The sequence below is a fragment of the Scyliorhinus canicula genome, chromosome 18 (genome assembly GCF_902713615.1).
Source record: "Scyliorhinus canicula chromosome 18, sScyCan1.1, whole genome shotgun sequence".
NCBI classification, from domain to species: domain Eukaryota; kingdom Metazoa; phylum Chordata; class Chondrichthyes; order Carcharhiniformes; family Scyliorhinidae; genus Scyliorhinus; species Scyliorhinus canicula.
Window position 1 is genome coordinate 79,461,769 of NC_052163.1, and position 16,262 is coordinate 79,478,030.

General features: G+C 44.2%; 1 protein-coding gene across 1 annotated transcript in view; it reads right to left on the minus strand.

Moving 5' to 3' along the window:
* Positions 1–2,468: 2,468 nt before the first annotated feature.
* LOC119952924 (deleted in malignant brain tumors 1 protein-like) overlaps positions 2,469–16,262 on the minus strand; it is a 31,073-nt gene continuing 17,279 nt past the window's right edge. The window contains exons 6-9 of the mRNA XM_038776555.1: positions 12,532–12,843; positions 5,159–5,287; positions 3,834–3,987; positions 2,469–2,716 (exon numbers count right to left, since the gene is read on the minus strand). Of these exons, the coding sequence (XP_038632483.1) occupies positions 2,713–2,716; positions 3,834–3,987; positions 5,159–5,287; positions 12,532–12,843 (599 nt within the window). The 3' untranslated portion in view covers positions 2,469–2,712. The remainder of the gene's footprint in view (positions 2,717–3,833; positions 3,988–5,158; positions 5,288–12,531; positions 12,844–16,262) is intronic.

Genomic DNA, 16,262 nt, shown 5'->3' on the forward strand with positions numbered 1-16,262 from the left:
TACATTAAAACACCAAACCCACACCCAGACCCACGGCCCAACTATGACGACCCCGACAACGTTCATACCAACTTAGATACCACCATTTGGCACCGAGACAACTCATACAGACTCATCCGGAATGACGAGCTGGACCCACGGTCACACAGTGCAGCCTTATCGAGCCTGATCCATACAAGGGTATGGGAACCGGGAGAAAGAGGATGACATTACGTCTGACTCCCGACACGGCAAACCCTTTGCGACCCTGTTCGCGGAAGATGATGATTGAGGTGTCCAGATGATGTAAAAAGAGGAACCGCTTGAGAGATAAACGGTGTCCTTTTCTGATGGAACCTGCAAGTTTTGTGTTGCATGTTTGTTTGTTTGTGTGTGTTTGTTTGTTTTTTTCATGAACAACAGCTCTGCGGCCAGACACCAAGTTTGTCCGCAGAAACCTAGGAGAATTTCCCAGATGCCTTATCAGCTGAAATGTCTAAGGCCCAGCCAACAGGCATATCCGCCAAAACCTCGGAGAGCTTGCTAGCTCCAGTTTCGTAACTGCTCTTCTGTTTGAAGGATGGAAGAGGCAAACCCCATGATGACTACATTCTTGCCCGTTCGTTTCAGGTCGCTCAGGCAGTGGAGAAACGGCATTGAGGACCCGCCCTGTCTGAGGACCCCCCCCCCCCCCCCTCTGGTCAGCTAAGCTTGGGTACAGCACAGCATGCCCTACCCGGGGATTCCACCCAAATCTTACCCGTCGCGGCCTATACGCAACTCATTTCGAAAGTCTTGGGTCTAAAAGTTTGTTTTGTTTGTTTTATTTTAGGTATCCCTTTGGTTGCCAATTCCACATGCTATTTACATCCAGGAACATTGGGATGGTAAATTGCAAAGCATGCGAGACGGCTCGCAGTGGTACAGTATTTAAGTATATGTCTGTAATCTCATAACGCAACCTACTGCACATCTTTTGGGAGACAAGGGGCAATTTAGCATGGCTAATCCACGTAACCTGCACATCTTTGGACTGTGGGAGGAATCTGGAGCACCCGGAGGAAACCCACACAGAGATGGGGAGAATGAGCAGATTCCACACTAGTCTCCCAAAGCCAGAATTAAATCCGGGTCTCTGGCTCTGTGAAGAAAACACTACTGTGCCATTGTGGGGTCTGTTGTGTTAGTTGTGAAGGCGTGTGGCTGAGTATTTGGGTGTGAAGATAATTTAATGTAGCTTGGGACAGCGTGCCTTCAGGGTTGAAGAATTTAAGGGGGTCTAGTTGTGAAAGGCAGGCAATTGGAGTAAATATAACCAAGTTTGAATCTTCTTTAAGTGAATAAAACAGGAGTAGAAATTAGCATCAGGAGATAAAGAAGATTTGCTTTGTTCAGTTGTTGAATTACAAAGGGGGCAGTGGGGTTTACAGCTTGGAGAATGGCATAAATAAAGAAGGCAAAGTTATTAACGTTTATTTTCCCTAACGTCGTGGCAATCTGGAAAACAAAAGTATTTTATATTCTGGGAAAGGTATATTTCAAGGAAGGGGAAGGACAATGGAATCAAAATGAAAGAAGTTGGAAAGTAATGAAGGAGAGTGACTTCGAGTTTATAGGGCTGGCATGTAGGATGTCCTGGGGTGTGATCAGTGCTTGAAGAGAACTGTGAGAAAGCAAAATGAAGCAGCTTCAGCCAACTCCGAGAAACGTTTGCTATTTCAGAAAGTAAGGATTTGTTTTAAAGTGTCTTAAACTGCCACAGCAGGAATGGAGGGAGATAGAAGCCCTGTGACATACCTCCCCGAGGGGAATCAATGTTTGACTTGTGTTAATATTTCTGAAAGGGGCTGTTGCCTCAAGTGATATTGATATGTGTGTCTAAATAGTTAAGAAATTATTTTGGGGGATGTTCTGCAATGGGCAGAGTCATAGCACAGTGGTTACCACAGTGGCAGGGACACCAGTACATTTCCAGCCTTGGGTGACTATCTCTTCAGATTGCACATTCTCCTCGTGTCTGTGTGGGTTTCCTCTGCATTCCTTGGTTTCTTCCCACAGTCCAAAGATGTGGAGGTTAGATGGGTTTGCATGCTACGACTGCTCCTCAGTGTCGAGGGATTTGCAGGTTAGTTGCAGTTGCGGGGATAGGGTGGGGGACTGGGTCAATTTAGAGTGCTCTTTCAGAGGGTCATTGCAGACTCAATGGGCTGAATGGGTTCCTTCTGCAGTGGAGGGATGCTATGGTCTTAATACTAATATGAACTGTAAATGTAATCTTGTATGTTTAACATTTCTTTTCTTGATAAATGTTTTAGTTCAATATTTACAGTCTCCAAATGGTTGCTACAATATGTGGGTTCCAACTTTATTACACACAACTTCTCGGAGTCAGTATACAAAGGGAAAGTGTTGTGATAGCTTGCCGGGTGTTTGAGACTTGGTTTGCCTGGTATTAATACAGGCAGTGAAATGATCTGAAATAAATACTGTTTTCATTGTTTTATTCGATTGATTAATGAAATATTTTCATATAAATGATGGAGTAAATGATAGTTTAGTTATGTCAACACCAAGAATCATGGTGATTAATTAAAATAAATTCAAGTTTATATTGAGATACACATATTCAGCTTGTCCACACAGTAGGAGATTTTAATGGATATTTTCTCAAAAAATTTCCTGCAGATCTGCAGCACCCCTCGGGGTATCACATCGTGGTTTCGAGGCTGACTTTTACCTGAAAAGAAAATAACTTAATCTTGAGTTGGATAGGCATATGGAGGGCACTAGAATGATTGGGAGTAGGTTGATTTGATCTTAGTTTCAGACTAGTTCGTCACAACATCGTGGGCCGAAGGGCCTGACTGTACTGTGCTGTACAGTTCTATGTTCTATGTGAGTGTGAGGGAAATGTCCGCTGTGGCTCAGATTGCAGCACAATCACCTCTCATTATCCAGGTGCATCTCCCAGCCCAAGGACTGAGTAAAATGATTAAGACTGGCACGCCAGTGTAGTACTGATGAACTGCTACATTGCCAAAAGTGCAGACTCTCACTGCTCCACTGTAAATTTACCGATGGAACTATTTAAACAAACAAATAAGTTCTCAGAGAGATCTCCCCGGTGTTTTAGACGGGAGAGCGATTATACTTAAACAGCCTTCACTCAAGCATCCTGTAAACTACACGGTGGCACAATGGTTAGCGCGACTGCCTCCCAGCACCAGGGATTCGGGACAATTGCGGCCGTGGGTGACTGTGTGCAGTTCGTACGCTCTCCCCATGTCGGCTGGGCTTTCCTCCAGGGTTCCGCTTTCCTCCCATAGTCCAAAAATGTGCCGATCAGGCGGGGTCATGGGGATAGGGTGGGCGAGTGGTCCTAAGTAGGCTGCTTTTTCAGAAGGTCGCTACAGGCTCGATGGACCGAATGGTCTCCTTCTGCACTATAGGAATCCTATGGTTAAGCGAAATTATTCAATTAGCACCTCCCTGTTCGGGGGTTTGCTCTGAAAATATCGGTTGCCTCGTGTCCTGAATGGAAACAGTGACCTCATTGCAAACAGTAAGTTAATGTTTACAAGGTGTCTTCAGGCGTTAGATTGTCGGAAATTGTTGCAAAAGTCACGTCTGTGCCGTGTTTCCTTTTTGTAAAATAATTCTGATAGGCACACAGACAAATCAAAGGGAATCCTATTTCCATTATCCATAATGTTCCCATCTCAAATAACCATTTAACTCACTGGTTAAAAGCACATGTTTTCTGTGTTAAACTTCAGAAACTGAAAACACGCGTACTGTTCACTCTACTCCCCGCATCACAAACATTGCAAAGGTGAATAAAACCTTGCTCTTACCGGGTTGCCGTGAATATTGTCAGAGTTTGAGCCACAATCACTGCCCATCGGTAGCAGAAGCTCAGAGGCTGTGAATGTGTCTCGGTGAACATCCTCATTGTTCCCCGGCTCGGAAGGTAAAGGTAAACTGGGATGCGAGTCTGGGAGCTGGATTCTGCCGGGGGTAACAGATTATAGTTTAATGTTGGGAATGAAATAATAACAACATTTGCATTTCCTTAGCTTTTGTAAGTAATAAAAATGTTCCAAGTTTTGACGAGAGAGTTTTGCACCAAACTTTGACATGGAGCCATATGAGGTGATATTCGGGCAGCTCACCAGCAGCTTGGTCAAAAAGACAAGTTTGAAACCACGTGATAAAGGTGGAAAGGGAGATGGAGAGGCTGAGAGGATTAGGGAAGGAATTCCAGAGTTAGGACCTTAAAAGCTGAAGTTACAGCCGCCAATCATGGAGCGATAAAACTCAGGATGTTGAATAGGGCAGAATTAGAGAGAGAATGTGGGACTGGGAAAGATTACAGAGTTGGCGGGGGATCTGAAAACTATAAGGATTTTAAATCGTGAAGGTGTTTAACTGGGATGCAATGTAGGTCAGGGCAGCTGGGTGAAAGGGACTGGGAAACAGAGCTTTGTTCGACTTCCATTCCTGAAGGTGACAATGTGATTGACCAGCCGGTTGCAGGTTGGAAAAATCACATTTCCACCTTTCAGAGGAACAGCTGAGTTCCAGCAGCGGGTGAGCTGAGCCAGCCGGGGAGACGGATAATGTTACAGGAAAGTCCCCAATGATCCACTGAACTGTTCATCGTCTTCCCAGCAAGCAACAAAACCTCAACAGCTCAAACTTCTGGTCCTTAGACATCAGGTCCGTTATTCTCGCTCTGGGAAGTGTGTGATCCTGTGAAACAGAAGATTGGCAAATCCGCTGTTCACCGATTTTATTTGCTTCCTAAAATGTCGATAAATCGTTCCAATTGCTGATGTCTTTCGTTTAAATAAGTGACGAGAGTCAAGGTGCAATGGACATGAGTGTCGATAAATCGTTCCAATTGCTGATGTCTTTCGTTTAAATAAGTGACGAGAGTCAAGGTGCAATGGACATGAGTGTGTTTCGAATCAAACTTCTTTCTCCAAACTCTTGGAATGAAACTCCTGCCGTGCAGATCCTGCGCAGTGTGGATTTTGTGCCGGAAAAACTATATTTGATCGTGCCGTTCGATTTTCAGTGAATGCGCCATTAACCAGCAATCGACATAGAATTCAGAACTGCTCCAGTACACAGAGGGCTGGTAACTGCGGGAGGGAGTGTCAGTAATTCAACTCACCCAGACTGGACAGATCACCGGAACTTGTCCATGTGAAGGGATCATCAGAACTACTGCCCAGCAGCCAGTGACCACCCTGATTCTCAACGGCTTCAGTCTCAACATCATCATAATCGCCCAGAACCGGACCTGGGAACAAATCGAAATTTTCACAAAAAGCAAATTCTAACACCGAACGCTTAGAAATGATATAATTAATCAATGTTCCTGGATGTTGTCGGTCGGAACACAGATGTATTTTGATGTTTAGGTATAGTGAGATGAGAGGGCGGTTACTGATTGGAGCGTCCCGTGTCCCTGGTAGGTCACCCTCAGTTTTATAATCACAAGCATCTCAGTGAATCTCCCTCCCAAACTGCACCCATATTTCCATTATCCCTGCCATACAGCCCACAGGCATTTCATTGTTTTAGACAACTGGTTGATTATAATAATCGTTATTATTGTTACAAGTAGTCTTACATTAACACTGCAATCAAGTTAGTATGAAAAGCCCCCAGTCGCCACATTCCAGCGCCTGTTGGGATACACCGAGGTAGAATTCAGAATGTCCAATTCACCTAACCCAGGCAGAACGTACAAACGCCGCACAGACAGTAACCCAATCCGGGAATCGACCATGGGATCTTGGCGGTGTTAAACAACAGTGCCAACTAATAATAATCACTTATTGTCACTAGTAGGCTTCAATGAAGTTACTGTGAAAAGCCCCCAGCAGGCAGGGCGTTCCACACCCCTACTACTCTGAGTAAAGAAACTGCCTCTAACATCTGTTCTATATCTACCACCCCTCAATTTAAAGCTATGTCCCCTCGTGTTGGTCATCACCATCCGAGGAAAAAGACTCTCACTGTCCACCCTATCTAACCCTCTGACTATCTTATATGTCTCTATTAAGTCACCTCTCAGCCTTCTCCTCTCTAATGAAAACAACCTCAAGTCCCTGAGCCTTTCCTCGTAAGACCTTCACTCCATACCAGGCTACATCCTAGTAAATCTCCTCTGAACCCTTTCCAAAGCTTCCACATCCTTCCTATAATGTGGTGACCAGAACTGCACGCAGTACTCCAGGTGCGGCCGCACCAGAGTTTTGTACAGCTGCAGCATGACCCGGAGGAAGTAACAGGTGGTCTGATTAGCAAGCTTGCAGATGACACTAAGATGGGCAGAGTAGCAGATAGTGAAGAGTATTGTCAGAGAATACAGCAAAATATAGATAGATTGGAGAGTTGGGCGGAAAAAAGGCAGATGGCGTTCAATCCGGGCAAATGCGAAATCATACATTTTGGAAGATCCAATTCAAGAGCGAACTATACGGTAAATGAGAAAGCCCTGGGGAAAATTGATGAACAGAGAGATCTGGGTGTTGAGGTCCATTGTACCCTGAAGGTGGCTGCGCAGGTCGATAGAGTGGTCTAGAAGGCATACTGGATGTTTTCCTTCATCAGAAGGGTATGGAGTACAAAACTTGGTAGGTCATGTTACGGTTGTATAAGACTTTGGCTCGGCCACATTTGGAATACTGCGTACAGTTCTGATCGCCACATTACAAAAAGGATGTGGATGCTTTGGACAGGGCGCAGAGGAGGTTCACCAGGATGTTCTCTGGTATGGAAGGTGCTAACTATGAGGAGAGATTGAGTAGATTAAGATTATTTTCATTAGAAAGACTGAGGTTGAGGAGGGGGGGGGGGGGGGACCTCATTGCATCTACAAAATCATGAGAGGTATAGACAGGGCGGATAGCAAGACACTTTTTCCCAGAGTAGGGGACTCAATTACTAGGAGTCACGAGTTCAAGGTGAGAGGGGAAAAGTTTAATGCAGATATATGTGGAAGTTCTTTACGCAGAGGGTGGTGGGTGCCTGGAACGCATTGTTCCAGCCACCACACCTTCGGTGAAGGTGGTCGAGACGGGCACGATAGTGTCATTTAAGATAGATCTAGACAGATACATGAATGGGCAGGGAGCAGAGGGATACAGATCCTTAGAAAATAGGCAACAGTTTTAGATAGAGGATCTGGATCGGCGCAGGCTTGGAGGGCCAAAGGGCCAGTTCCTGTGCTGTAATTTTTCTTTGTTCTTTGTTATTGGCTTTACTCTGCATTACAAAACAGCTGTCCAGTCAACTGAGCTGTTTACTGATTCTATCATTGCTGTATATATAAAATGGTCAAACATGATTTGCAGATTAAAATTAAATAACAGATTACAGACTATTCGAATATCCAGTTGGGGATGACCAATCACAGGTCAAGAGTTTTGGAAGGGCTAAACGGCAATCAAATCGCCAGGAGAAATACCATTTGGGATAATGCAGCTGTCGCCTCAGGATAGTTTCATTGGATGAAACAAAATGTTATTGACAGAAATCCACAGGTCACCAAACAAAAAGTAATACAATGGAAGTTAGACAATTATAGAATTGAAGATCATTTCAACTGATTTATTATTCGGTTGAGGCTTGAATGAATATTGGAATTAATTTGGAATGCGCAATACATTGGTTGCTTTCCTTTGCTTCAATTTTTCCTGATTTGATTTTCCATTCTGCTGTTTTATTCTCTTATTTGCCATAATGTTTATTTCCTGAGCTCAGCTAAACATTTCCACCTTTCTAATTATTGATATACATCATTCTTTGCCAATATTGTTGTGTTTTCCAAGTTGTATTCTCAGTCGAAAAAATGTTCTTCTTCACTTTAATCTATTTCCATGGTGCCTAGTCTTCTTCATTCCTATTTTAAAATCTATTATTATATTGAGCTCACTATGTTCCAGATAATGTTATATTTTTGCTCTTGTTCATTCACCATTACTTAATCCAGCAGGGAATCCCGCCGATTAGGATTCTGTCATCCTGGTTAGAAAGGATTCCAGAACACAGTAAGTCTTCATTCCCCTCCGCTCTTTCCCTTCCTCATTAGCCAATTGTTTTCCCGGTTTGCGAAATTCTCGCCTGATTATTTTTCAATGCATTACTCTAAATTATTTATGTATTTATTGCTCAATCTGGCCTCAACTGGTGTATATTCTGTAGGCTCCACCATCAGTGTAATTACATTATTTTACAGTCAATCAATCGATGTCTTTATTATTTACAGGCTGAGATATCTGAAGGAGTCGGTGTGCAGCCGGTGGGAAATGAAACTGGAAACAACCAAACGGTACAAAGAACATTATTTTGGCAACATAGAGCTGTGGGAATGTTCCCAAACCCATCGTTCCTCTCACTACATAGAGACAGACAAATTCAGTGCAACAGGAATCATCTCCATGTGGACAATGAGGGCGATCTGATCCTGTCCATTCAGTTCACAATGATCAATAACACCATCAAACGTAAAACATATACCTGAGCCAAGTGTCTGAGCGGAATCTTGGCCAGGTGGAATATTATCAATCTCTTCATAAATTGCTTGGTACAAACCAGCAAGTGAACCGCTACCGCCCGTGACAGCAGCTATTGAAGCAAGGACGGAGAAATTAACATTTTGTTGCTATCACAGTGAGGCTGTGTGTATTTGAGCCGCAGCATTAAGGAGCACTTCCTGTACCTGCCCACATACAGTGTCAGTGTCAGCCTGTGAATCATTGAAGTGAGAGATGTTTTTGAGCAGCTCTGCTTTCTGTCTCTGAATGATGCTTTTTATGCATCTAACATCTGACAACTCTCTCCCGTACAATTAAGATGGATATTTTTTGCAGCTCGATTTACGATGGAGAATTTAATCCGAGGAAAAGTCTGCAAATTATGAAGTAACTCAATTGAGTTTTCAAAGTTATTCCGGGTTTGAATAAAATATGCCTGATAGTGGCATGTAGATATAGCTTCCCGGTAACCTGCGAAAAACAAATAGTTCAGAAAGAAAACATCACCCAAAGTGGGGCTGAGACTCACTATCCACAAACTGACACAGGCGGCCTTCGGAGGAACTGTGTATCTCTGTGTGTGTGAGTTTGTGTGTGTATGTGTGTGTGTGCACATATACCTGTATATGTGTGTATCTCTATGTGTGCTCATCTCCATTTGACGGAATACTATTGAAATAATGTTGAAAAATCTGGAATGATGTGAAATCAGGAGAAATTAATTCCAAATGATTTTCTGGTTACACGGACAGACGGGGAATTGAGTTGAGGAGAAGCTGGGCTCAGGGACTGATCTCTCTGGACAGCAGCAGTTTGGGAGCTCCGGGACGGGAGGGTCTTTATCGAATCTGGTCAGACTGAGAAGTGACGTAATGGATACATAAACCATGCTTGTTGGGATATGAACGGAAAAGCTGTGTTCAAAAATAGATTAATTCATTAGGACCAAGAGAGTGAACGAGGGTAACGATATCCAGGGGATAAAGGAAGAGGAACTGATCAATAAATCAGTGAATCCAGAGGCCAAATAGTTCAATGACATTTTCTGACCTATTGTGATAACCAATAACTTATCCGGGCGCCTCGTGGGCCGGTTGAACAGGGAATGTGATTGTGGACATTCTAAATAACTCTCCATTTCAAATGGCACCTTTCACTAATTCAAGAAGAACCTCGAACAAAAACAAAATAGAGAAAAACGGGGTAACATTTATTTCCAACAAGGCAAAGCGACCCTGCCTGGAAAAGTGCAACAAACGTGCAGCCTCATCACCACCTGAAGGCTCTCAACCGAGAGCCTTTTCCGAAGAAAAGTCAGAATGGACTCGAAACATTGACTCAGTTTCTCTCTCCAATGATGCTGTGAGACCTGTTGAGTCTTTACAGCTGTAACTGTTTCTCTGTCAGAGGCTCAATGTTAGTTCAGCGGTAAGATTTGTGACTCACCTTTTCTTTTCAACTTGATCCGCATTACCGCCATTAGTGCGATCAACTCGCAGATCAACAGGAATCCGGCCGTTATGCAGAAGGCAACAGGAATGGGAATGGTTTCAATTTCCGGCCCTGAATGATGGAAAGACAGAAAAATGGAACATAGTTGGAGGCAGGAAATATTTTAATTTTAAATGTTTCCATCAATCGTAAACAAATCACTCAGAAATTCACAAGTCCGGGGTAATATCAATAATGTCAGTATCACCAGCAAGAAGACTGAGACTAACAGGGATATTAATCAAGATATTCATTCAGAGTTGCTGCAGGTGTGAACGGTGAAACATCGGCGGCAAATCGAGCCGTGTGGAATATATTGTACAAACATTCATCCACTTCACATTTTGGGATTTGACTTTGACGGAATCACCGAGTCAGCTTCACTGATCAGGATCATTCCGACCCTCCTGCGCGACCCTTACCGGAACAAATCACAGCCGCATCTTGCTTGTGATCACAGTCAGGTCGAGCTGATGATGAGGAAGGACAATCAGAGAGAAAGGATTCGTTCCCGGTGCACTTCACCTCATCCAGCCAGATAACCCCTTCACCCTGGCCAAAAGCGGCCCCTCCGGAGGCGGATAGCGCGGAGCCGCACCCCCGCTGTCTGCAGACAACATTGGCATCGGCCAGATCCCAGAAATCATCACATACCGTCCCCCAGCGGTTATTAGATAATATCTCCACTCTCCCAGAACAGCTGGTGTCACCGCCAACCAGGCGCAAACTTTGTCCCGAGTCTGTCAAAGAGGATCAATTATTGTTATTGACGTAGTTTAAGGCAGGAACAAATCTATTTGATGGGATGTTTAAGATGAGGAAGCACCTGATTGAGGAACGCAGTCCATTGAACTGTGAGGCTGCTCCTTTGTCACCCTGACTTCTGTTATGAAGAGAAACATGTTTATTTAATCAGACCCTCATTTTCCAAATTACACCCCCGCCCCAAGTGATTCCCTGAGTTACCTGAACAAACAACACCTGCATCTTCGTAGTGATGACAGCTGTATTCACCCCACGGCTTTGACGGACACTGCCAAAGTGTCTGCTCATTTAAATTACACTCAATCGCATCGAGCCATATCTGTCCGGAGCCCGGTCCGAAAAACTTAGTGTGATTGAGGGGGCCGCACTGTAACTGTTTGCAGATCACTTCTGTCTCATGTTTATCCAGCGTGGCCGAGCACACTGTTCCCCAGGTCCCATTGTAGAAGACTTCCACTCTCCCCTCACAGCGATGCCTTCCATTCACCAGCCGCATCTCTTTGTGTTCTGTCAATGGAATAAGAAATATCCAGATGCTTCCATTGATAAATCGCTGTCTGACCACATTGCGGGGGAATGGGGCAGAGGGGGTGTGGGGACGAGGCGGGGGTGGAATTGTTTTTGCACTGGTTGTGTCATCTGATTAATAGTTGTCTTTCAGAAAAATCAAGGAGCAACAACAGTCCAACCAATGTACAGGTTAGGTAGGGTTACGGGATTACAGGGATTGGGCGGGGTTGCTCTTTTGTAGGATCGATGGGCCGAATGGCATCCTTCTGCACTGCAGCGGTTTCATGGATTCAATGGAACACCGACAACTAAATTATAATACAGCATAATCAATAAGATTTCAAAAGACGGGCCATATTTCTCAAGCCTTATTCATTATTTGAACAAGTCACAGGAAGTGAAGACAGGAATAATGTAATGGAGGTATTTTGTTTCCTTTCCAAAAGACATTCGAGAAGGTATCACGCAGTTGAAACCTTCCTGAGGACAAGGAACGTGTTGAAAAATGATTAGAAAACTGGCTGTAGAACAGTCCGTGCACAAAGTCATTACCCAGAATGGCAGAAGCTGAGAAGTTATGTTCCAGAGGGATTGCTGCCGGGGCCAATTCCATTTCACAATTACATTGACCATTTCACTTGGGAACGCGAAGTATTTTTTAAAATTTGCTGCTGTTAGCAAAACGAGGAGAATACACACAAGAAAGACTTCTTAAATATACAGGAACGTGTTAATCCACATCAGAATGGGCTTGCCTTTCGCAAATTTATTTTAATACAGGTAGATTTGAGGTGGCGGCGTTTGATCGGCTGTCGAAAGAGGCCACTTAATTCTTGGATAATCAGAGATTAAATAATGTGTCCGAGCAAAAAGATCTCGGGGTACAGAGGTACGAATTTCTTAGAAAGTGGGCAGTTCACAAACTAGGGATCAGAATTCTGAAAATCATGAATAAATCCAATAGGAAATTCAGGAGAATGTTGAATTTGGAAAAAAAAATCGGGGAACAGTAGCGATGCATTTAATGTGAAGCTAAGTATATTTATGAGGGAGAAATGAAAGTAGCATAGGGTTGAATGAAGTAATGCAGAGTGACGCCCGTGTGCACCAGAAGGATTAAACAGCGCACTGTATCAATATAAATTGTTGCACATTCTATATAATGCAGTGTAATATCTTCCATGTGACTCCTCGTGACGTCTGAGGAAAATGAACCCATTAAAATGATATTTACCTGAACACATGATGTTTACATTCTTCCGAGCGCAGTCGTGGTTATTCCAAGATGCTGAAGGACAATCCCAGAGAAAGGATTCATTACCGAAACAGTTTAGTTCTTGCAACCAAACTGGGCCTGAGGCTGGTCCACAAGAAGCAGGAAATGTTCGGTCCAATGCATGTCCACAATCCAGCTGTCTGCAAACCACAGCAGCGTCCAACAGCTCCCAGGAATCAGCACAAACACTACCCCAGATCCCATTGTGATGAACCTCCACTCGGCCAGCGCATCTGCTCCCACCGTCGGACAGCCTTATCTGCTCATGTCCTGTTAGGGAACAATGTAGGAGGATTCTACTTTCAATACGGATTCCCTTTATCACTCAATCCAGTACATCACATACTGGAAAAAATAACTTATGATATGCGATGGTGACGCATGGTGTCCACATGTTTTGCTGAAATTTACACCATGAGAATATTTCAGGCATTCCCACTACATTTGGCTATGGCAATTTATTGTCTCCAGTATTTATATAGTGCCGCTAAATTAATGAACCATCTCAGTGTGCCTTACAGCAGTGATGTCTGACCACAGAAGGTAATCAAAAGCCTGGTCAAGAACAAAGAACAAAGAAAAATTACAGCACAGGAACAGGCCTACGCCAATCCAGATCTTCAATCTAAAACTGTCACCTATTTTCTCAGGATCTGTATCCCTCTGCTTCCTGCCCATTCATGTTAATGCCTAGATACATCTTAAATGATGCTATCGTGCCCGCCTCTACCACCTTCACCGGCAATGCGTTCTAGGCACCCACCACCCTCTGCGTAAAGAACTTTCCACGTATATCTCCCTGAAACTATTCCCCTCTTACCTTGAACTCGTGACCCCTCGTAATTAAGTCCCCCACTTTGGGGAAAAAGCTTCTTGCTATCCACCCTCTCTATACCTCTCATGATTTTGTATACCTCAATGAGGTCCTCCCTCAACCTCCGTCTTTCTAATGAAAATAATCCTAATCTACTCAACCTCTCTTCATAGGTAGCATCCTCCATACCAGGCAACATCCTGGTGAACCTCCTCTGCACCTTCTCCAAAGCATCCACATCTTTCTGGTAATGTGGCGACCAGAACTGCACACAGTATTCCAAGTGTACCGATCCAAAGTCTTATACAACTGTAACATGCCCTGCCAACTCTTGTACTCAATACCCCTTCCGATGAAGGAATGCATGCCGTATGCCTTCTTGACCACTCTATCGACCTGCACAGCCATCTTCAGGGTACAATGGACCTGAACTCCCAGATCTCTCTGTACATCAATTTTCCCCAGGGTTTTTTCATTTACCGCATAGTTCGCTCTTTAATTGGAACTTCCAAAATGCATCACCTCGCATTTTCCCGGGTTGAACTCCAGCTGCCATTTCTCCGCCCAACTCTCCAATCTATCTATATTCTGCTGTATTCTCTGACAGTCCCCTTCACTATCTGCTACTCCACCAATCTTGGTGTCATCTGCAAACTTGCTAATCAGACCACCTATTAATTCCTCCAGATCATTTATGTACATCACAAACAACAGTGGGCCCAGCACGGATCCCTGTGGAACACCACTGGTTACAGTTCTCCATTTTGAGAAACTCCCTTCCACTACTACTCTCTGTCTCCTGTTGCACCGCCAGTTCTTTACCCATCTAGCTAGTACACGCATGACCCCATGAGACTTCACTTTCTCCATCAGCCTACCATGGGGAACCTCATCAAATGCCTTACTGAAGTCCACGTAAATGCCATCTACAGCCCTTCCCTCAACAATCAACTTTGTCACTTCCTCAAAGAATTCTATTAAGTTGGTAAGACATGACCTTCCCTGCACAAAACCATGTTGCCTATCACTGATAAGCCCATTTTCTTCCAAATGGGAATAGATCCTATCCCTCAGTATCTTCTCCAGCAGCTTCCCCTCTGACGTCAGACTTACCGGTCTATAATTACCTAGATTATCCCAGCTACCCTTCTTAAACAAGGGGACAACATTAGCAATTCTCCAGTCCTCCGGTACCTCACCCGTGTTCAAGGATGCTCCAAAGATATCTGTTAAGGGCCCAGTTATTTCATCTCTCACTTCCGTCAGTAACCTGGGATAGATCCCATCTAGACCTGGGGACTTGTCCACCTTAATGCCTTTTAGAATACCCAACACATCCTCCCTCCTTCTGCCGATTTGACCTAGAGTAATCAAACATCTATCCCTAACCTCAACATCCATCATGTCCCTCTCCTTGGTGAATACCGACGCAAAGTAGTCGTTAAGAATCTCACCCATTTTCTCAACTCCATGCATAGCTTTCCTCCTTTGTCCCCGACTGGGCCAACCCTTTCTCTAGTTACCCTCTTGCTCCTTATATATGTAACTAAAAGGCTTTGGGATTTTCCTTAACCCTGTTTGCTAAAGATATTTCATGACCCCTTTTAGCCCTCATGATTCCTCGTTTCAGATTGATCCTACATTGCCAACATTGTTCCAAATCTTTGTCTGTCTTCAGTCACCGTGACCTTATGTGTGCTTCCTTTTCCATGTCAGCTTGTCTCACAATTTCACCTGTCATCCATGGTTCCCTAATCTTGCCATCTAGTAATCTTGTGATCTATCCCTCTTTTTCACAGGGACATGCCTGTCCTGCACTTTAATCAACCTCTCTATAAAAGCCTCCCACATATCAAATGTGGATTTACCTTCAAACAGCTGCTCCCAATCCACATTCCCCAGCTCCTGCCGAATTTTGGTACAGATGGTCTTCCCCCAATTGAGCACTCTTCCTTTAGGACCACTCTCGTCTTTGTCCACGAGTATTCTAAAACTTACGGAATTGTGATCACTATTCCCAAAGTAATCCCGACTGAAACTTCAACCACCTGGCCGGGCTCATTCCTCAACACCAGGTCAAGTATGGCTCCTTCCTGAGTTGGACTATTTACATACTGCTCTAGAAAACACTCCTGGATGCTCCTTACAAATTTTGCTCCACCTAGACCTTGAACACTAAGTGTATCCCAGTCAATGTTGGGAAAATTAAAATCTCCTATCACCACCACCCTGTTGCTCCTACATCTTTCCACAATCTGTTCACATATTTGTACCTCTATCCCATGCTCGCTGTTGGAAGGTCTGTAGTACAGCCACAACATTGTTACCACACCCTTCTTATTTCTGAGTTCTGCCCATATCACCTCACTGCTCGAGTGCTCCATAGTGCTCTCCTTCAGCACAGCTGTAATATCCTCTCTGACCAATAATGCAACTCCTCCACCCCTTTTACCTCCTCTCTATCCTGCCTGAAGCATCGATATCCTGGGATATTTAGTTGCCAATCATGCCCTTCCCTCAACCAAGTCTCAGTAATAGCAATAACATCGTACTCCTGGGTACTAATCCAAACCCTAAATTCATATGACTTACCTATTACACTTCTTGCATTATAACAAATACACCTCAGACCATCAGTCCCTATGCGTTCATCATCTGCTCCCTGCCTACTCTTCCCCTTAGTCATGCTAACTTCATGATCTAGTTCCTTACAGGCTTTAGTTGCTACCTCCTTACTGTCCACTAACCTCCTCATTTGGTACCCATCCCCCTGCCACACGAGTTTAAACCCTCCCCAGCAGCATTAGTAAAAGCACCCCCAAGGACATTGGTTCCAGTCCAGCCCGGGCGTAGACTGTCCTATTTGCAGCACTCC